Raw genomic sequence first — 22,866 nt, forward strand, 5'->3', positions numbered from 1 at the left:
AGAATGAATGAATGAATGAATCAGGAAGTTTGTATGTCATCATGACAGAACCTTGTCTTTGAAGTGGTGTAGGTTGCATGTGATACTCAGATGGGTCTGTGTAGCAAGGACCAATAGAAATCCTCCCTCTGATGCCACATGCAGCCCTCATCTGGATAATCAGGAAAATGAAATTAATATTTTCATCTCTACTAAAAATACAAAATTAGCCAGGCAAAGTGGCACATGCCAGTAATCCCAGCTACGGGAAGCTGAGGTAGAAGAATTGCTTGAACCTGGGAGGCAGAGGTTGCAGTGAGCTGAGATTGCACCATTGCACTCCAGCCTAGGCAACAAAAGCAAAACTCTGTCTCAAAATAATAATAATAGTATTTTTTAGACTTTCTTCCTGGGAATTCTTTTAAAAAAGAGAGAGAGACCAATCCAAAATGCCCATTATTGATAGACTGGATAAAGAAAACGTGGCACATATACACCGCGGAATACAACACAGCCATAAAAAAGAATGAGTTTATGCCCTTTGCAGGGACACAGATGAAGCTGGAAACCATCATTCTCAGCAAACTAATGCTGGAACAGAAAGCCAAACACCACATCTTCTCACTCATATGCGGGAGTTGAACAAGGAGCCCAGCACTTCAGTGGCCCTAATATGTGGGTTGCCTCCTTTGGAACAATATTGTTCTGGGATCCAAAATCTTTGTGCTGGGATCCAAAATCGGCACAAAGCCAATGAGATCAGTATGAGCATCAAGTAGGTACACTCTTGTTCTCCATTACTGAGGGCAAACTGGGTTGAATGGGGGCTCCCCAAAAATATATCCCCCCAGAACCTGTGAACATGATTATTTGGAAAAAGAGTCCTTGCAGATATAATTAAGTTAAGGATCCAGAGATGAGATTATCCTGAATTACCTGGGTAGACCATAAATCTAATGACTAGTGTCCTTAGAAGAGACAGAGGAGAAGACATACAGAGAGAGGGCCATGAGAAGATAGAGACAGAGATTAGAGAGATAAGGCCACAAACCCAAGAATGCTAAGTGTTCCCAGCAGAAGCCAGGAGAAGCAAGGAACAGACTCTGCCATTGGGCAGCTGGTGGGACTGTGGGCCTGCCGACACCAGGATTTCAGACTTCCACCATCCAGAACTGTGCGGGAATAGGCTGCTGTTGTTTTAAGCCACCAAATTTGTGGTCATTGAATCAGCAGCCTCAGGAAACTGAGACAGAGGATGAGTGGGAAGCAGTGACCTGCTCAGGCAGGCAGGACTGTGCCATTCTTTACTTCATCTTTCTCCCCTGCACTCCCACTTCCCAAGGAGAAATGAAGGACTTCGTGGCCCAGCGGTGATAGCAGAAGAGAGTGGCCCTTGAGCACCAGAGTGGGGTCTGCAGCCTCCTGGGCTCGGCAAGGCAGACTGGGCTGGTGTTGGAGCCCAAGAGAAAGCTAAGCCTCCACCACAGCCCCAATCACTGCTCTGGCTCCTGGGCCTGGGGGGTTTCCCACCCTGTCTGTGGCCCCCATTCCTGCTGAAATGTGACTCGGTGTCATCCCAGAAAATTTCTGGGAAAAGCAAAACCAAGGAGGCCAGGAGGCACTTCCTGAGGCTGATTATCGCCCCGGCTGTGACCTCTGCTGTGAAATTACAGTGTCCAGTGTGTGGCTCCTTCTTTTCTCATTTTAAAAAAGGCCTTTCCCAGAACCACTGGGGACTAGCCCTTGTGCCTCAAACCATTGTAAGTATTTACAGGAAATCATTCAGCAGCACTGCTTATATGACACACATATTGTGAAATGTAGAGTTAGGTCACTGTTCAGTGACCGGGTGGTAGAAACATCCCCAGAACAGCCTGAGACCTGGACTCAAAGACGACTTCGGGGAAATCCAGTGTCGTTTTCATGGCCTCCCCCACCTCCAGGTTGTTGCTGGCCCACCTCAGGACTGTTTTGCAATCTGGTTTTTTTTTTGCTTTGCTTTTTTTTAGCTTTAAAATTTCATAGACTTTTATTAGGTTATTATTCTTCTTCTTTAAGTTCTGGGATGCATGTGCTGAATGTGCAGGTTTGTTAGATCAGTATACTTGTGCCATGGTGGTTTGCTGCACCCATCAACCCATCATCTACATTAGCTACTTCTCCTAATGCTCTCCCTCTCCTATTCGCCCACTCCTCTACAGGGCCTGGTGTGTGATGTTCCCCTCCCTGTGTCCATGTGTTCTAATTGTTCAACTCCCACTTATGAGTGAGAATATGCAGTGTTTGGTTTTCTTTTACTATGTCAGTTTGCTGAGAATGATGGTTTCCAGCTTCATCCATGTCCCTGCAAAGGACATGAACTCATTCTTTTTTTATGGCTGCATAATATTCCATGGTGTATATGTGCCACATATTCTTTATCCAATCTATCATTGAAGAGCATTTGGGTTGGTCTCTCTCTTTTCGTAAAGTATTCCCAGAAAGAACGTCTAAAAAACACTATTATTTTTAATATTAATTTCATTTTCCTGATTATCCAGATGTGGGCTACATGTGGCACCAGAATAGGGAGGATTTCTATTGGTCCTTGCTATGCAGACCCATCTGAGTATCACATGCAGCCTACACCACTACAGAGACAAGGTTCCATCATAATGACATGCAAACTTCCTCATTCATTCATATATGCACATTTAAGCATCCATTCATTCAGCAAATCAGCTGATAAATACTGACAGCCTTCTGTTGGAATACGGTGGTAAATAAAACACTCTGCTCCCTTGGAACTTGGAGTGTGTCCTGTTAAAGACAGGAAGAGCAGGCAGCATGCAGGACACAGAGGGAGAGAAGCCTCATCCATCCGGAAGTGTGCAGGGAGTTGAGACCTGAAGGAGAAGTGGGAGTGGAGGTGAGGATCAGCATGTTCCAGATGGGGGTAACAGCCCATGCAAAGGCCTAGAGGTGAGAGAGAAAGTGTTGTTTGTTCTAGGAGCTGCAAATCATCTACAAGGTGGGTGGAAAGTAGCTTGGGAGAGAACAGGTAGAAGGATGAGATTTTGAGAGGCCAAATGACCCCATAGGCCCCACTGGAGAGTTGAAGCCTCATTCTGCATTTGAAAGGGCCTATACTGAAAAGTTTGGAGTAGAGGGGTGAGCAGACCAATCTGCACTTCAGAATGGTTGTTCTGGGGGTGGTGAACGCTGATTGGAAAAAGTGAGAGCAAGAGAGGAACCTGCATGTGGGTGGCATCTGTCGTTCTGCTGAGTGATGGGGTGGAGGTGAGGATGGAGAGAAATGTGTGCATCTGAGAGGCACTAAGGAGGTAGAATGGAGAGGCCTTAGTCTGAGTGAATGTGGGGCAAGGGAAAAGGGAGAGCCAGGTTTGGGCCCCAGCTTCCTGGCTGGCCCAGTGCAGTGAATGGGCCTCCTGCGGGCAGAAAGGCTCTTTCCCAGCTTGGCACCTGCCAGGATCCAGGACTGAGAGGCCAAGGCTCTTATCTGGGACAGGAGCAGCCTGAATGGAAAGAAAGGGGTAGGTTCAAGACATATTTACAAGAAAAAGAAATCCCTTTTAAAGTGAGATTTCTGGCACTCAGAAGTTTTTTAAAAAAAAAAAAATCACAATAGCGTCATAGAACGAGTAACTGGATACCCATGATGGAGGCGAAGCTCCGGAAGGAAATGAAGGGGAACAAGGTAAATCCTGGTGTTGGAACCAAGCCAGCACCAGGCAGGCAACTCACTCCTGTTATTTTCGCAAGTGAGTTCATCCTAGAATTTTCTGTTTCTCCAGTTGGAACCAAACAGCTAAACGTTCCCAGAGCTGTAGAGGTGAAAATACTCCTTGAGGTTGTGAACGGTTCAAGGACCCAAAGATTTGGAACCCAGTTCTCAAATCAGATTCCTGCTCAGGACTCTCTTTCTAAGTCCCGTCTCTGTCATTCTGAAATTGACTTTGAGGGCTGGTGCCAGAGCGGAGGGAGGGCAAACAGCTCACATTTTTTTTCCCCAGGGCTCCCTTTTTTTCACTTCCCCATCTCCAGCCAGGTTTCCTCCATTCATTTCCCATTCCCATGGCCTAGACTTTTCCCGCTGTCAACCCTTTCATCAAAATTCATCAGCACGATCTTGTTTCTTCAGGATCCCGATGGCTCAGCTGGGTAGCAGCCATTTATCCAGGTCCATCCACCAACCAGAGCCAGACAGCAGTAAGTGGCACCGTAACAGGACAATCTGCCATTCAGTGGCCCCTCCCGCCCAGGTGCCGGGCTCGGACTGTCCGCACTGCAGTCTTAGATACTCACTGCAGTGATCCTACAAATATACGTGTAAATAGTGTGCTGTGGAAGAACAGAGGAAGCAGAAACTTAAATATGGCCGAGATTAGATGAATAAGCCTTGGGCTGCTGTGCACAGAGATGGGGCCAGAAGAGTAGTATGACACCAAACTTTGGGCAGCCTCAATGTCACTGTAAGGGCTTCTGATTTAATTCCACGAGTCAAGAGGAATCACTAAAACTATTTGAAGTATGGCATGAAATGAACATATGCGAGCGTCCCAAGGTGGATGGCAGAGAACAAAGCCTGATATTGGGGTGGGGGCTAAAAACACTTAGGGCCCGTTAGGCAGGGACCGTAGCAGTGAAGGAGAGGAACAGGTCAAAGAGTGTCTCGTAGGTGAGACAGACGGGACTTGGTAGTATTTGAGAGTAAAAGAGACAAGTGGGCCCTCAAAGGTGACTTCGGATTTTCTCTAATACAGGTCATGCCAGGTGCTGAGACAAAGGAACAGGGTGGGGAGTAGATTTAAGGATAGACAAAATGAGTTCAGTTTAAGCTATGATGAAAGTTGAAATGCCTTGGGAAATCCATGAGAAGTTGGCTACAGGCAACTGAAAATAAGGCCTGAACTCAGAGGAGAAATTAGGACTAGAGGCACTGATCTTGGATTCATCAGTGAAAGGGTGACAGTAGCCTGGGAAAGGAGTGACTCCAGCTAAAGAGGAGAACTGAAAACCGAGTTTAAAAGGCAAGTGGAAGAAGAAAGGCCAATCAAGGATGCTGAGAGGGAGGTGATGGAGAGGAGAAAGGAAGAACCAGGAAAGGTTGTTCAAAGCAATCTAGGAGGGTGTTTCACACAAAGAATTGTCAACTGCAGGCAGGACGTGGTGGTTCACACCGGTAATCCCAGCACTTTGGGAGGCTGAGGTGGGCAGACCACCTGAGGCCAGGAGTTTGAGACCAGCCTGACCAACATGGTGAAACTCCATCTCTACTAAAAACAGAAAAATTAGCTGGGCATGGTGGTGTGTGCCTGTAATCTCAGTTACCCGGGAGGCTGAGACAGGAGAATTGTTTGAATCCAGGAGGTGGAGGTTGCAGTGATCATGCCACTACACTCTAGCCTGGGTGACATAGCCAGACCCTGTCTCAGAAAAAAGAATTCTCTGCTGCAGAATTCAAATGCTGTAGAATGGTCAGGTATTCGCAGGAATGGAGAAGAGGCGCTGTGTTGTACCTTAGCTTCCTCATCTGTAAATAAGAGTTTGGACAAGAATGCCTCTGACGCTTCCTCCAGCTCCTGTGACTGCTGAGTGCTGTGCCTTGATCCCAGCGAGCTTAGTCACTGGGGTGAGCAATTCATGGAGGCTGGTCCCTGTGCAAGCCCTGCATGGATGTGAGGCAGTGCCAAGCACCTGGTCATTTACATCTCCTGGTGTCCTGGCTTTCCCAGGTGCACTCTTAGGACTACCACGGACTGGACCCATACTTGGATCCTCACATTTCATTCTCTCAATAGCCTTGTATACTATTACCCCCATCTTACAGGTGGGAAACTGAGACTTGGCAAGGCAAATCCAGTGTCATGTAGTCTGTACAGGGTGGACCCATGATTTGAATCCAGTCTGAAGAAATCTAACATGGGGTTTGATATTAAAACAGTCCTTCTCATTCCCACACTGGCAGTACCTGGGTCATCTTTCCAATCCTGGTTCCTGGTTCAAACAAGGATTTTCTCCCCTTCTTTCTTATTCACTATAGTTTTCAGTACTGATGAAATTGCTGCCATGAGCCTGCATTACTTTGAGCATCAGGGAAAAATCTTTTTTAAAAATAGCATAATTCGGAGGTAATAGGAGTCAAAAGGGGCAACCCTTCCTCATGGTTTCAATCAGGACTTCTCTCCTGAAATTAACAAGTACATGGGTGGGATTAATACTGTAACAATTTGAGCCTGTATCTTAGTCTTGTTCATGCAATTGTAAGCATCCAGAGGCCGAGGAACAGCCCATACTTTTCCTTGTTGCTTTTTAAAAATGTTTTTATTGAGCTATAATTCATGCACCATATAATTCACCCTTTAAAGTGTTTAATTCAACAGTTTTTTAATACTCACAGACACATGCAACCACCACCACAGTCGATTTTAGAACATTTTCATCACTTCAAAAAGAAGCCTTGGACTCCAGCTACCATCCCCCTAGGCAGTCCACCCACCCCCAGCCACTAGTATACTTCCAGCCTCCGTATATTCTCCTATTCTGGACTTTCCTATGAATGGAATTATATAACACGTGATCTGTGATGATTGACTTCTTTCACTTAGCATCATGTGTTCCAGGTTCATGCGTATTCTAACATCTGTCAGTAATGCATTCCTTTTTCTGGCCAAATAACATTCCATTGCATGGAGACTCCACATTTTGTTTATTCATTCTTCAGGTGATGAACATTGGGGTTGTTTCCACTTTGCAGCTATTATGAGTAATGCTGCTATGAACATTCACGTACAAGTGTTGTATGGACATAGGTTTTCATTTCCTTAGGAATAAAATTAGGGAAACGGGCATACTCGTTTCTCTTTCCACAGCGACGCCTAGCACTGTGTGCCATGCGCTGTGAGGCCTCAATGGCTATTTGTCTGAGTGAAAAGAATACAGTTTGCAGCACAAGGCATCAAAGCTGAGGGTCCATTTTGTTCCATAGACGCCTCCAACCACCTTTAAGCTGTGAGTCCTGGCTTCCTCACCCAGGACTAAAAAAACTTCCATCTTATTTCTTGTTCACTGTGGCTTTGTTTGTTTCTCCTGCATTTTAGGAACCAATGAAGCAGCTATCATTGAAATCTTATCGGGCAGGACATCAGAGGAGAGGCAACAAATCAAGCAAAAGTACAAGGCAACATATGGCAAGGTGATTCCAGGGGTGGTGAGCAAGCGCACACCCAGCCATGGCCTCGGCCGTCTCAGCTTCCCCACGTCCCCACAGCCACACAGAGTATCTTTATAGCTTTATCAAGTCAGCCCAGGAGGAAAACTGAAATAACCACTTAAAAGCGTTCATGAAATTCAGAAAAACTGAAATTGCTCGGTTAACTTAATAGTCTGTAAAATCAACCCTTTTAAACTCATTATTTCTTAAATTGACTTCATTTTTCTATTAAGACCCTAGTGGTTTTTTTACTTAATTTGGACTAATTTTATATATGTAGATAGATCAGTAATTTGAAAATCAGTTTCCGCAGGTGGGTCTTTATACAGGAATTTTTCATACGTGATTGTTACAGAAAACAAAAAAAAATACCCTCCGTTTCATTAAACTATCAACTCCTTTTTTCTTTACATTTTCTCTCTTTTCTTTCATTCTTGTTATTGTTGAAAATAATGTTATATAGAGAAGTCTTCAGTTATGCATTAAGCTTTCTTATTTCTTTATTAATATATAATGGACACAACCTTTTCTCAGTGTCATTAGTATTATTATGCAAAATGAATATCCATTATTATGCTGTATTCTCATTTATATTTATCAAACCTTTACCATTTCAATCACTATATATATAAATAGATATCTAGAAAGATGGAGATGGGTTTTCCTATTTATTTGATATTGAGCAGGTAACAAGTGCTTCAGGCCTTGGTCTTTTCATGGATAGAATGAAGATAATAACTTAGCTCCCTTCTCAGGTTGCTGGGAGAATCAGTCAAGATAATGCCAGCATGTACCAATACTGAAAAGCGATGATAGCTATGATTGTTTCCATTTTACACACAGGAAAAGTAAAGCGTATATGTATAAATGACTTATGGAAAATCACACACCTAACAAAGAAAAAAAAAAAAAGAAGAGCCAGGGCTCACATCCAAATCTCACACCCAAGTCTTCTGACTTCAAGAACAGGATCCATTCCTGAAGGACCCAAATACCCATAAGTAGAGCTATTTACACACACACTAAATGGTCCCAATGGCTGTGCTACTGTGCTTTTTCTCCTTCTCTCCTTACTGTTAGGCTCGTCAACATAATTTTTGTGAAAGTAAGTGCATCTTCAGTTCAATTACATTTACTTAAATGGATGCAGCTGATTTTTTTTTTTTCAGTCGTAGCCTCACTCTTTCGCCCAGGCTGGAGTGCAATGGCGTGATTTTGGCTCACTGCAACCTCTGCCTCCTGGGTTCAGGTGATTCTCCTGCCTCAGCCTCCTGAGTAGCTGGGATTACAGGCACATGCCACCATGCCTGGCTAATTTTTGTATTTTTAGTAGAGATGGGGTTCACCATGGTCGTGAGGCTGGTCTTGAACTCCTGACCTCATGATCTGCCCACCTTGACCTTCCAAAGTGCTGGGATTACAGGTGTGAGCCACTGCACCTGGCCTGAAGCTGATCTTTTATCCCTGTCAACATCCGTAACTCCAGTAGCCTCCCAAGACACATTCACCTTACCAATATGAAAAGTCAGGCCAGGCAGGGTGGCTCACATCTGTAATCCCAACACTTGGGGAGGCTGAGGCAGGTGGATTGCTTGAGCCTGGGAATTTGAGACCAGTTGAGACCCTCATCTCTACCAAAAATTAAAAATTAGCTGGGTGTGGTGGTGTGTAGTCCCTGCTACTCAGGAGGCTGAGGCCAGAGGATTAAGCCCAAGAAGTTGAGATCGCAATGAGCTGTGAAGGCACCACTGCACCCAGTCTGGTGATAGAGTGAGACCCTGTGGAAATGAAAGAAAGAAAAGAAAAGAAAAAGAGAGAACGGGAGGAGGGGAGGAAGGAAACGAAGGGAAGGAAGGAAAGGAAATAAAAGAAAGACAGATGGAAAGAAGGAAGGAGGGGAGGGAGGGAAGGAAGAAGAAAAAAGAAAGAAGAAAGAGAGAAAGAAAGAGGGAGGGAGGAAGGAAAGAAAGGAAAGAAGAGAAAGAAAGAAGAAAGAAAGAAAGAAAGAAAGAAAGAAAGAAAGAAAGAAAGAAAGTCAGATACAATGCTTCTCAATCTTTAGTATAAAGAAGAGTAAATGGGTTCAAAGTGAAAGCCTAGGGGTCCTGTTAAAATTTAAATGGGGCCGGCCTGGTGGCTCACGCCTGTAATCCCAGCACTTTGGGAGGCCAAGGTGTGCAGATCACTTGAGGTCAGAAGTTCGAGACCAGCCTGACCAACATGGAGAAACCCCATCTCTACTAAAAATACAAAATTAGCCAGGCGTGGTGGTGGGCATCTGTAATCCCAGCTACTCGGGAGGCTGAGGCAGGAGCACTGCCTGAACCCAGGAGGTGAAGGTTGTGGTGAACCAAGATCATACCACTACACTCCAGCCTGTGCAACAAAAGCAAAACCCCATCTCAAAAAAAATAAAATAATAAAATTTAAATGGGCATGTTCTAGCACAAAATTTGTGATACTTCATTTGCCAGTCGTTTGCTTACTTTCTAGTTCTCAGCTGCATTTCAGAGAGCTGAGACTGCCAAAGAGATGATTTAGAATCCCAACATTGCAAAGCTGGAAGATGGTATGATCCAATCTAAACCCCGTGTCAGTTGACCTCCAAAGAGAATAACCATCCCATGGTAACACAGAGTTAGCAGGAAAACCAGGACGAGAGCTGAGCTCTCCTGAGCCTGCTTCTCCGTCCAGACAGAATGTAAGCACACAGCATGTGTTTTTATGCCTGTGGCTTGTAAGAGTGGGAAGCTGGGATTTCTCTTCTCTGCAGCCATATAGAATGCCCACCTGGCTTGAAAATTATTTCCAGTTTTTAGATGGCTCCAGATCATAGAGAACTGACCTCAGACCTGCCTTCACAAATTGGGATGTTGGCTGGAGTGGCCACTCTGGGGCAGAGGCGTCGTATTACACCCCACTTTTAGGACTGCAGATCCCAGGACTTTGGACAAAGATATTCCAGGTTTTTCTCCCAGGCCAAGAGCTCAGAGCTTCATTTGAGAAACAGTTGATTTGCCTCCTCTTAGAAAACCTTTTTTTCAGCATGGGAGATTAATAATAAGCATTTGTTGGCCATTTAGAATGTGTCAGGCACTATGCTCCGTATTTACAAGGATTGTCACATTTACTTCTCCCAACAACCCTGCGAGGTCAGTCTTGTACTGTCTCCATTTTCCAGAGCTGAAAACTGGCAGTTGGTGGAATTCAGTACATTTCCAAGGTCACAAAGCTACTGTGGCTGTGTTCTCGGCCACCGTGCCACACTGCTGGCAGCTGCCCACCCTATGCTATAGCTTGTGTCCTTGAAATGCCAGGTGGTCTGTGGGCCTCCAATCTGAGCCACCCTGGGCTATTGCTCTATGTGAAGGCTTTTGCATAGTTGGGGCGTTAACTACTCTAGGTAGGCTGATGCCCATTCTTGACCATTTTCCCTGATTTTGTTTTTGTTTTTGTTTTTGTTTTTTCCAAGACGGAGTCTTGCTCTGTTGCCAGACTGGAGTGCAGTGGTGTGATCTCAGCTCACTGCAACCTCCACCTCCCAGGTTCAAATGATTCTCCTGCCTCAGCCTCCCAAGTAGCTGGGACTACAGGCGTGCACTACCACACCCAGCTAATTTTTGTATTTTTAGTAGAGACAGGGTTTCACCATATTGGCCAGGATGGTCTCTATCTCTTGACCTCATGATCCCCCCGCCTCAGCCTCTCAAAGTGCTGGGATTACAGGCATGAGCCACCACACCCAGCCCATTTCCCCTGTTAAATCATGTTGTCAGAAGGAGATAGGGGGAAGGGAGTTAGCTCACTTGTCAGAACAGATGCCAGGCTGGGGGTCATGGTGGCTCATGCCTATAATCCCAGCACTTTGAGAGGCTGAGGTGAGAGAATCACTTGAGCCTAAGAGTTTGAGATTAGCCTGGGCAATATGGCAAAACCCCATCTATACACACAAAAAATTTAAAAATTAGCTGAGCATGGTGGTGTGCACCTGTAGTCTCAGCTACTTGAGAGGCTGAGATGGGAGGATTATCTGAGTCCAGGAGGTAGAGGCTGCAGTGAGCCATGATTGCACTATGCACTCCAGCCTGGGTGACACAGTGAGACCCTGTCTCAAAAAAAGAATAAGCAGATGCCAGTAAGAATTCCATGCACTTCCCCTTCTACATACCTGCGTTCTTCCTCACCTGCGTCTCTTCCAGGATTTAGCGAGATAACTGGAGGGATGGTACAGGCTGTCGGTTTTTCCACGACAATCCTCTTTATTCCTGTTGTCCTCTGCAATTGCTAATAGTGCCCCTTTCACACTAAAAAGCTTCCCAATTCGGATCACAAATTCTCTGGTCCTCCTAGAGATAACAGCCCTGTATTTCAGTCCTTCCTAGCTGAATATTTGGGGAAAATTCTTTATCTTCTGAGGTTCAACAGATCTTGAGGGCTTTTCAGCCCTCTTAAGGATTGGCTGAAAAAGCTCTCTGAGCTCTCAAATGTTCCACAGATACTGTTGTTATTGTGATTCATCTGTGAGGTCTCCTGAGCCGGGAGCTCCTCTCCACCTCTCTGCCAGGCCCAGGGGGAAGGTGGGCGGGCAGCTGAGAGCAGGTGGCATGTGCTGGATCACTCCCCACATGTCCACAGCAGCTTTCTTGTCAACCATAAGCACTTGCAATAGTGCAAGCAGACACCTGCCCCTCTCCTCCTGGGCCATTCCCAGCAGGTGTCTCACTGTCTTCCTGCAGGACCTGGAGGAGGTACTCAAGAGTGAGCTGAGTGGAAACTTCAAGAAGACAGCCTTGGCCCTTCTGGACCGCCCCAGCGAGTATGCTGCCCGGCAGCTGCAGAAGGCTATGAAAGGTCTGGGCACAGATGAGTCTGTGCTCATTGAGGTCCTGTGCACGAGGGCTAATAAGGTCAGTCCCAGCTGAGCCCGCAAGGGAGCATCACACACCCAGTAGAGATGGATGTAGTCCCCAGGAGGGACCCTACTTCCCAGCGTTCTATCCATGGAGGGAGCAGGTGTCTGGGCAGAAATGTGTGTGCTTGGTCCATGTGGGAGGACATCTCTTCCAGTCCTCCAGAGGTCAGTCTTGGGGTTGCTGCCCTTGACAGAATAGATCTTTCCAGAAGAGCTGTGTCCAGTGAGCTTCTGCTTTTCTAAACTGATGCTTTTATATGCAGGAGGCACAATTCTACTTTCCCCTACCCAGCCTGACTTTGTGGCTCTTCCAGCATGAAAAATCAACAAGCAGCACAAGCATGTCTGTGTCGCTGCCTGGGCCACGGCTATCACCTGGCACCTAGCGTAGGGTACAAAAGAGACTATGATGAGGAAGAGAGGTGAGTAGCGCTGGGGGATGCCAGTGAACACCCCAGTGGCTACCAGTACTACCCTGAAGGGTTGTGTCCTTCTGTCGACAGAAGCTGAAGAGGGCTTCTGTTGAGGCCCCAGTGGAGGTCTATTTGTCTCTGGCTCCAAAAGCCAGGAGAACCAAGGGATTCAAGAGTCAAGAAGGTCCATGAGATAATTCATAGGAGAGACCCCTCCTTCTTCAGCTCCCACACATGACAGCGGAATGGGGCAGCCCAGCAAGGAAAATGCCAGAAGAGCCCAACATTCTTGAGGCCTCTCAGCAGGAAGTAGAAATAGAGATTGGAGCAGACAGAAGGCTAAATGGAAACAGCACCCTGATGCAAAAATGGCTGGAGAAGGCCTTGGCACTGGGCCCTGCTCACGCTGCTCAGCTGCTTTTCCCAAAGGGCCGCTGGGAAAACCTTTTCCAGAGCATCCCTGGACTTCCTTCCTCCCCACAAGATAATAAAATGTCCTCCATTTCAAAGAGTCTCAGGTTGGGATGGTGCTTTGGAGGAGGGTTAACACAGGCCCCCCAGGGTGTGAGTTGAGGTCAAGTGGCACCAACTTCCCCCACTCAGCATCCACCCTCCCCAGAAGCACCAAGGTCCCAGCAGGGAAGCAGCCAACGCCAGGATGGTCAGCACCTGCCTTTGTATAAAGGTTAATTTCAATATTTTTTAGGCCAGGTGCAGTGACTCACACCTGTAACCTCAACACTTTGGGAGGCTGAGGCAGGCGGATCACTTGAGGTCAGGCAGAGTTTGAGATCAGCCAGGCCAACATGATGAAACCTCGTCTCTACTAAAAATACAAAAATTAGCCAGGTGCAGTGGCGTGCACCTGAAATCCCAGCTACCTGGGAGGCTGAAGCAGGAGAATCACTTGAACCTGGGAGGCAGAGGTTGCAGTGAGCCAAGGTCGCACCACTACACTCCAGCCTGGGCAATAGAGAGAGACTTCATCTCAAAAAATATATCCATGTATATTTTTCTTATTTGACCATAGCTTTTTGTCCCTCATCCAAGTTCTTTAAGGTCCTGACTTCAGCCAATCAGTGAGACCTCTCTTTCAATCAAATAGATCTGATGGGATGAGAAGAAAAACCCACAGACAGCAGGTGCCAGGTTCAGGCAGATCCTGGTCATGGGTTGGAAGGAGAAAGGGGAGGGAGCTGCACAGGCACAAGTGATAGCCTCTGGGGACCTGGCCTGCCCCCTCCTCCACCCAGAAGCACAGCAGCGAGGCTCCATCAGGAAACCTGTTCTTACATGCTGCTGATTCAAGTGTAAACTGAGGCAGCTCCTGAGGTGCGCCCCTTGGCACCATACATTGAAATATAAAGCATTTCTTCCCAGAACACACCCTCAAGAGAAACTAGCACTCCTGCACACAGCCAGTTGGTGACTGAATGAAGCCTTGTTTGAAGGAGAGAAAACTTGGAAACGACCTAAGCGTTCGTCCATCCATAGAAGGTTGGCTAAGCAAACCGTAGCTCATTGTAGTATGAAACATTTTGTGTCCCTTTAAAAAACTCTAGGTGACTATCCATGTCCAAGCACAGCTAGATCTCCAGGATGTTATTATTGAGAGACAAAATAAGTCAAAGAATGATAGGTACAGTATTCCACCCGCTCAACACTCGACACCTATACAATTCTGTTTTCAATAGCACATATATATGTATACAAATGCAAAAAAAATCTGTGTATCTTTCTGATACACTCCGAACTTCCAACGTGGGTTACCTGGATGGGGATGAGAGAGGGAGACCAGGCGAGGAGGTGGTGAAAGAAGGTGTTAGTTAGCCTAGCTGTAAACGTTTCACTTTTAACAAAGGAGAATGTATGCATGTGTTACTTGTGTGTTTGAGTTATATGCGGGGGGTGGGGGTGCCTTCACATCCCCAGGGACTCACTCCAGGCCTGCGCCCTGGACCCATAGAAATGATTGTCCTAAGAGGAAGTCATGAAGGCACCCTATGTCCAGACAGTCTCCCGCCTCTTCTCTCTGTAAGCCTTGGTGTCTCTTGTTGATTAATCCCTCCTTGGAGTACTGATTTTTTTTAATTACCTTCCCCAGGAAATCATCGCCATAAAAGAGGCCTACCAAAGGAGTAAGTGACCTTTCATCCTGGCTTTGGACAAAGTATGTTTCTTTCAAAATACCTCTGGGAAACTAAATCATCTGCTTTCTTCCCTCGTTTTTTACTTCCTTCAAAGTATTTGACAGGAGCCTGGAATCAGATGTCAAAGGTGATACAAGTGGAAACCTAAAAAAAATCCTGGTGTCCCTGCTACAGGTAAGAGTAAAGAGATATCACCTATGTTATCATCTTAGCAAAGAATCCTCGGCAACGTGGCACCATGATGAAAAGGGTAACGTAGATAAACATTTCTTTCTTTTATTAAAAATGTTATCTAAGGATCGTCAACCCATGCTTCCTCGGCCCAGCTCTGGTGAAATTATATCCAGCTGGGATTTCTTCCATAAAAACAATCTGCCTAATCATTTGCAGTTTACAATTCCTTTTTGTAAACAAATCAGCTCATTAAGCATCACTTTCTCATTTTGCCTAGGAGGAAATGTTGGCCATGAGAGGGTGGGTAACCTGCCCTGGTTCATGCAGCCAGTAAGACACAATCCAAAGCAAGAACCAGACCATCGGACCCCAAGCGGGGCCGCTCCCACAACACAACTCTGCAGTTACTCCCAGGATTCACTGGAGCCTAGGTCTGTAAGAACTACCGCAAAAAACTCAGGCAGGAAATCAGGGCTTTCAGAATTGGCCCTGCTGGGACACACACCCCCTCACCAGGACCTCCAAACAGACACATCTGTATTCTCATGGACACACACATCTTTATGAGCTCTGTGCGTTTTCTGTTTTATTTCTCCTAGTGGGATAGATGGACAGCAGAGAACAGAACAGAGACTTCCACTGTAGCAGGAAAGGTGTTTAAGTTTTCTCTTGCTGTATAACCAACTGCGACAAACTTAGCACCTCAAAACGACATAGATCTATCATCTCACAGTTTCCATGGGTCAGGAGTCAAAGTAATATCTTGGAGATCCAGCTGGGTAATATCTTGGTTTCGCTGAGTCCTTTGGTCAGGCTCTCAATAGGCTGAAGTCAAGGCATTGGCCAGGGCTGCTGTCTCATCTGAGGCTCGAAGTCTTCCTCCAGGCTCATTAGTCGTGGGCAGAATTCATTTTCTTACGGTTGTGTTCCTGATGTCCCCATTTTCTTGCTGTTGACCAGAAGCTACTATCATGTCCTAGAGACCGCTGGCAGCTTCCTGCCACATGGTTCCCCAAGGTAGAGCACCACGTGGCTGTTTGGTTTCTTCCACTCCAGCAGCAGCTCATTTCTGACTTCTTCCATCTCTGACCTTTTAAGAAGAGCTCACTCAATTGGGTCAGGCGGACCAAGGATAAACTCCCTTTTGATAAACTCCACTGATATGAGACCTGAATTATATCTGCAAAATTCCTCATTGCCATTGAACATAACACAATCACAGCAGTGACATCCCTCACCATCATAGCTCTCACCCACGCTCAAGGGAAGGGGATTATGCAAGAATGTGGGCCATTGGGTCATCTTAGAATTCTGCCCACCACAGAGGGCTCAAGTTAGACTTCCATGACCAACTCTCAGGGTTCTTTAGCACTGGGACCTTGAGTGGAGAAATCTGATGTTTTGAAACGAAGACAACTTGCTTTCTGATGGACTCACTCTAGGGAACTCAGAGATCACACTCAGCCTGCTCAGAGGTCACTGGGGTTTGTGGGTGACTGGTTTCTCCAAAATAAAAGGCAAAAAACCAAGTGTTGCCACAGAAGCTATTCTGTTTATCCGTTGAGCCCAAAAGATGGCAGCAAAGAGCAGGTGTTGCCTCCTTGCCAAGCTGAACTGAGCTGAGCTGAGCTGAGAAAAAACTCACCTCTTTCTCCGGGACTGTCTTTCTGTTTTCTGTGGTCAAGCAGGAATGCAAGTTAATAACAATGTGTCGATTTTTCTAGGCTAATCGTGATGAAGGAGATGACGTGGACAAAGATCTAGCTGGCCAGGACGCCAAAGATCTGTATGATGTATGTGTGCAGACATGCCAGTCTCTGAAAATTCTTTTTTAAAATTTATTAGCATTATTTTCAACAAATGTTTATTTCATTCAAAGAGGAGTTACTTGGGAAATAAGTATGACCTTTAAGAAACAAATATGCTTAGATCTTTATAGAACACTTATAGAGTCTCCATGAATCTAAATGAATGGTTCCTATTCTTATACTCTGGGGTCGACCACATCAGATCCGTTTTGGAGCAAAGAATGGTATAAACAATAAAATAAGTACGCAAAATATATTTGTGGGTTAGAAGCTGAAAGTGCTTAGTCCATTTGACTTCTATTTAGTGCATGGTTTATAATTTTCTGTAAGTGAGGCCTGGTCACAGCACTGTATAATCAGTCTTCACAAAAGCCATTTTCAAAATGTTTGTAATTTGACCCTTGAGGCAGGGGAAGGCCGCTGGGGCACGGATGAGCTTGCCTTCAATGAAGTCCTGGCCAAGAGGAGCTACAGGCAGTTACGAGCCACCTTTCAAGCCTATCAGATTGTAAGTAATAAAGTATTGGGGCAGAAGAGTTCACTCTGAAAGTGTCTTATTTCCCAAAGAGGCCAAGATCTGCAACAAAGAATTGGGGATCCGGCTGGGCGCGGTGGCTCATGCCTATAATCCTAGCACTTTGGGAGGCCGAGGCGGGTGGATCACGAGGTCAAGAGATCGAGACCATCCTGGTCAACATGGTGAACCCCCGTCTCTACTAAAAATACAAAAAAAAATAACTGGACATGGTGGCGTGTGCCTATAATCCCAGCTACTCAGGAAGCTGAGGCAGGAGAATTGCCTGAACCCAGGAGGCGGAGGTTGCAGTGAGCCAAGATCGCACCATTGCACTCCAGCCCTCTAGCTTGGGTGACAAGAGCGAAACTCCATCTCAAAAAAAAGAATTGGGGATCATTTATAACAGTGGATCTCAATTGGGGGTGATTTTCCTACCCCGGGAATATTTGATAATGTCTAGAATGATTTGAAGTTGTCACAGCTGGGGATGGTGGCCCTGGCATCTAGTGAACAGAGGCCTGGGATGCTGCTGAACAGCCTACAGTGCACAGGACAAAGAATCCCCAAAGAATTGTCTAGACTCAGATGTACTATGCAGGCTGGAAACTGGCTTCACAACAGAGGCCAGGGAAGCAAGTGTCCCATCCAGGGACAAAGCTCTAGAGTCCAAGAGCCCAGGTGCAAATCCTGGGTCTACCACTGGCAAGTGACCAAATTTCTCAATCCTCTTTCGTAAAACAGGGACCATGAACATCATTTCACACCCTCAGAGTGATTTTAAGGTTAAATAAGATGAAGATTCAGAACAAGCCAGGAGTGGTGGCTCATGCCTGTAATCCCAGCACTTTGGGAGGCCAAGGGGTGGGGGGATCATGAAGTTAGGAGTTCAAGACCAGCTGGGCCAAGCTGGGGAAACACTGTTTCTACTAAAAATACAAAAATTAACCAGCTGTGGTGGTGGGCACCTGTAATCCCAGCTACTCGGGAGGCTGAGGCAGATAATTGTTTGAAGCTGGGAGGCGGAGACTGCAGTGAGCTGAGATGGCACCACTGCACTCCAGCCTGGGCAACAAAGCAAGACTCCATCTTTAAAAAAAAAAAAAAAAGACTCAGAACAGTAGTGGGCATGTGGCAAGCATACAAATATTTGCCATTATTGCTCCAGTTTACAGTTGGCTAACGGTGCCTACCTTTGTCAAGACAGATAAGACAGGCTCCTGAAAAGATGCACATAAATTATTTTTTAATCTCAGGATAAATTTCAGCCCACAAGGTGAGTTAGTTATTTCAAGGCACTTAGCAGTAAGTCCTTCCCTGAAAAGCAGTCTTTAATTGCAGAAAGCCTGGAGTGGAATATCAGATTTTTTTTTTTTTTTGGCATCCTATTTTATATGTGTAGTGCTTTTACCTATTCAAAGCACTTCTATGTCATGTGTCTCATTCAATTTCACAATAACACCATAACTACAACGTAGGCTGAACAGTTATTGTGACCCACAACTGCTGGACAAGGAAAGTCTGTTGAGTGAGGAACCATCTGTAACTTATCAGGACCACACAGCAAGTCGGTAGCAGAGAGTGGATGAGAACTCCAAGAATCCCCGGCCTGAGTTCCTACCTCAGCTGAAGCTGGCTGCTCCTCGCGCCAAGTTGCATTTCCTACGTGTTGCCAGCAGATAAAAAGACAATAAAGCTCTGAAATTTTATCATGACTGTATATAAGCCTTTAGGGCCCACTGCTTTCAGATCGTGCCCAGAGTCATGATCAAAGACAGCTGACCTGCACTCCCTGGTCTCTTGTTCCTGGAGCTGCATAGCCTCTGAGCTGGAGGACTTCTCTATGACTGAGATCCTCTTTCCACACTACGGAGACCACAGATGAAGATTCTGGGTACATGCAAGTGTGTGTGTATGAACTGACCACCTGAAAGTACACTCTCCAGGCTAATATATCCAAGTTGATCCTGAAATAGCATCAGCATCACTTGAAATTTGTTTAAAATGAGAATTCTCAGTCCTCATCAGACCTGTTGAATCAGATTCCATGGGGCTGGGGTCTTACTACCTATCTGTGTTAGAGCAGGTGTTCCAGGTGATTCTAATGTATATTACAATTTAAGAAGTCCACTTTAGGCTATAGCTGTATGGTTCTCACCCAAGTTATTAAGAGTTCTGTGCCTCAGTTACCCAAACTGTAAAATAGGGATAATAGTACCTACTTCATAGGGTTAATAAGGATTAAATGAATTAACAGAAATAAGCACTTAGTACCTGGCAGGCAACAGGCATTCAATAAACATTAGCAATTGTCAGGAGTCTCCCTGGGTGAACAAACAATGCCATAAATCAGAGCGAAAGCTTTAATGCACAATAAGGTAATCGTGGATTTCATGATTCATTACATGAAACCAGCTCTAAAATGCTCTCTATGCATCCATTTCAAAAGCTTTGCTCAAGCGTCATTCATCTTGGTATTTATTGCTGATGCTTTTAGAGTTCAGTCTGCTCTTAGACCCTGGTCTATGAGTTTTCTGATGGCTTCTGACCAAAAGCACAGAGATGCTAGTCTGAGATCAGCATCTGGAGTTTCTTATGTGGCCTGAGTGGTCCTGGCTTAGGGTCGAATTTTAATTTTTGGCACAAAAACTCAGGGTTTTGCCATTTATTTTGCTCTAAGCCTGAGACTTAACTTCTGACACTCCCAGCAATCCCAGGCCAAGCAACGGAGTTTCCCAAACTGCTGCATCATGCAAGATTATTACAGTCCCTGGTGTTACCAAATATGAAAGACTCATACAGTTATAAAGCCAAAGTCAAGTCTCTGAACCGGGCTCAGTATAAACGGTTGGTACGCATACTCAAAGCCCATTTTGCCGCCTCCCCACCACATGCCTCGCCACTTGCTCCTCCCCTGTATGTGTTCCTCAGCCCTTGCCAGAGGCTTCAGCCTCTAACTGCTATAGTCAAAGCCAGAGTGCATAGAATTCTGTTGTCAGTGTGCTGTCCATTGGGGCAACCAATTTTAAGAGAAAGAAATGTCTCTCCTGCTCTTCTAATAACCTCCCGACAGGCATTGCTACCTATCTAAATAGAGTCTTAGAGACTTGTTTGGAATCTAACCTCATAACGTGTTTTTCTACTAAGATCAGAAAACCTGCTCCTATACAAAGAGCCCCTAAGAATCATGTTCCAGAAACTAAAGTGAGAAGTATGCAAAGTACAGTCCCAAGAGCTTAGGCCAGACCATTGTGTCAGATTGTGTCCCACAGAGGTGCCTCAGCAGCTACCAGGAGTGGGGTGGTGCAGGAAGCAGACAGACAAGTACCTTCTTTGTTGTAGTATATGAATAGCGCCTCCTGGAGTTGCGCAAGGAAAAAACCTGTGAGGGTATTGATGCCAAAGGCTAGGGAAAGGAGCCTACCTCCCACCAGCCACCACAGCTCTGCTTTCTGTTTTCATTTGTTTTGTAGGCTGAGATTCTACAGAAAATTTAAAATCCCTGTTCTAGCCTGGTATTAACAATAGAAATGGAAAATGGTTTAATGTGAGGATTTTTTAAAGTAAACAAGACCTGTGTGAACAAAATGTTCTCTTGAAGTATGATCTCAGTCTACAGAACAAGAACCTTGTTTCTGGGAAAGGGATACCCATCCCTTCCAAAATAATGACTCCCATATCAAACCCAAGAAAGACTGGGGGTAGCTAAGGAAGGGACAGTTCTCCCACTCTTCTAATCTGGTTTCTATTGCCACACACCAATGCCTCCAGATATGCAAACAACGACTAGGAGATCGAGCAACAGGGCTTTGTTAAATCTGGACGCAGGTCCTCCCCCCAAATGCATTGCCCTTACATCACAAAGAACATTTTGTTTACCTGTGTTTTCAAAATAAACCACATAAACTCCACTGGTGCATACTCAAAGACCCCAATTATTTATAGAATCAATTGTGTCATATGCTCAAAAGATATTTTCTAAGAAAGAAGTTTCAGCATTTCTGGTGCTTAATTGCATTTCCCCAAACCCAGCAAAGCATTCTCCTTTCTCTTTATGTGCCTGCCCTGAGCTTGGCCTGGGCAGTATTTGTATTAAGGATAGTCACAATTTACTCTGAGCTTCAGCTTCTGTAAATATTTAGAAAGAAACCTAATGTGTAATGCTGTGTAGAACGATATGTGAGCCAGTGGTGAATATAGCATCATTTGGAATTACCCCAGAGTGAAGACAAGTTGCATTTTAATGCAGTCAGCAACCCCCCCCAGCTTCCAGCCCTTGCAGACCTACCCTATCAGGAACTTTAGATCAAGTTTTTACCATGAACTTCATCATCCCTACTTATTTCACCCAAACTGGGACTAAGTCCCTGGTTCCGAGGCGAGGGAGAGGATGGAGGTGCAGGTCAGACAATCATAACCACAGCCTCCAGGGAAACTGAAACTGGAAAGGGTGAAGAAGACATTGGAACTAAACTACACATCAGTGTAAAAAATGTCTATGATTATAGTATATTAATTGTTTCTCCACTCAGATTTTACAGATGAGGAAACTGAGGTTGAGGGAGTGGCACTGACTAGAGTCAAGTCCATTAGGAATCATATCTAGATTGATTCCTCAGCAATGAGAGCCCCCTCTCGAATGGGTGGCACACACCCCAATCCTACAAAGCAAGAGTCAGGATAGGAGTTCCCTGAAGCCACAGGACTAAATCTGGAAACATTTAGTGCTTTTTATAGAGGAACAACCCCAAGAGTGCAAAGGTCAAAGGCAAACCTGGAATAACAGCTGATTTTGGTTTTCTCTGCAGCTCATTGGCAGAGACATAGAAGAAGCCATTGAGGAAGAAACATCAGGAGATTTGCGGAAGGCCTATTTGACTCTTGGTAAAGTTAGGAGGGTTTTTGTCTGAGGTTGGGCTGCCTGGAACCAGATGCAGACAGAGGTTTGTGTGTAGGAAGATTTGAGGGAATAGCTTTTGGGTGTCAACACATCTAAGCAGCACTGAGCAAGAGGGAGAGTGACTGTGACATAGTTGCAACAGGGGCTTTGCTGGTCCCACAGGAAGCTCTGAAGCTGGGATGTCCAAAGTGGAGCAAGGGGCCCAGGCTTTTGCATCCCATATCAACCAGTCATAGGACACTGGCTGTACCAGGGGAACATGTGCCACTTTGGGCAAGCCAGCTTCTCCCTTGAAGGGAGATTCCTGGGGAGGAACTCAGCTGTGAATGACTGCCTCAATCCTGAATAGGGCATCTGAGTGGCACACCACAGCATCCATTGCAGTCCCACTGTATTAGTCCCTTTTCATGCTGCTGATAAAGGCATACCCATGACGGGGTAATTTATAAAGAAAAAGAGGTTTAACGGACTCACAGTTCCATGTGACTGGGGAGACTTCATAATCGTGGCAAAAGACAGAAGGCACGTCTTACATGATGGCAGACAAAGCAGAATAAGACCCAAGCGAAAGGGGAAACCCCTTATAAAATAATCAGATCTCATGAGACTTATTCACTACCACCACAAGAATAGTATGAGGGGAAACCACCCCATGATTGAATTATCTCCCACTGGGTCCCTCCCACAACATGTGAGAATTGTGGGAGCTACAATTTAAGATGAGATTTGGGTGGGGACGCAGCCACACCATATCACCCACTAAGACCATGGGTCCCTGAGGGCACCTGTCAACAACCTGGGAC

The 22,866-nt window shown here is 45.6% G+C and overlaps 1 protein-coding gene across 4 annotated transcripts in view; it reads left to right on the forward strand.

Moving 5' to 3' along the window:
- The window catches only part of ANXA13 (annexin A13), a 56,655-nt gene that overhangs the window by 26,701 nt on the left and 7,088 nt on the right, over window positions 1-22,866 (forward strand). For all 4 annotated transcript variants that reach the window (XR_008477248.2, XR_008477249.2, XM_035276834.3 and 1 more), the window contains 7 exons: window positions 7,080-7,174; window positions 11,929-12,099; window positions 14,622-14,655; window positions 14,762-14,841; window positions 16,566-16,634; window positions 17,056-17,157; window positions 21,972-22,047. Coding sequence is in view for 2 of the 4 variants with exons in the window: in XM_035276834.3 (XP_035132725.1) it covers window positions 7,080-7,174; window positions 11,929-12,099; window positions 14,622-14,655; window positions 14,762-14,841; window positions 16,566-16,634; window positions 17,056-17,157; window positions 21,972-22,047 (627 nt within the window). In the remaining 2 variants the exon portion in view is untranslated. The remainder of the gene's footprint in view (window positions 1-7,079; window positions 7,175-11,928; window positions 12,100-14,621; window positions 14,656-14,761; window positions 14,842-16,565; window positions 16,635-17,055; window positions 17,158-21,971; window positions 22,048-22,866) is intronic.

Source organism: Callithrix jacchus, chromosome 16, assembly GCF_049354715.1.
Source record: "Callithrix jacchus isolate 240 chromosome 16, calJac240_pri, whole genome shotgun sequence".
Taxonomy (NCBI): Eukaryota; Metazoa; Chordata; class Mammalia; order Primates; family Cebidae; genus Callithrix; species Callithrix jacchus.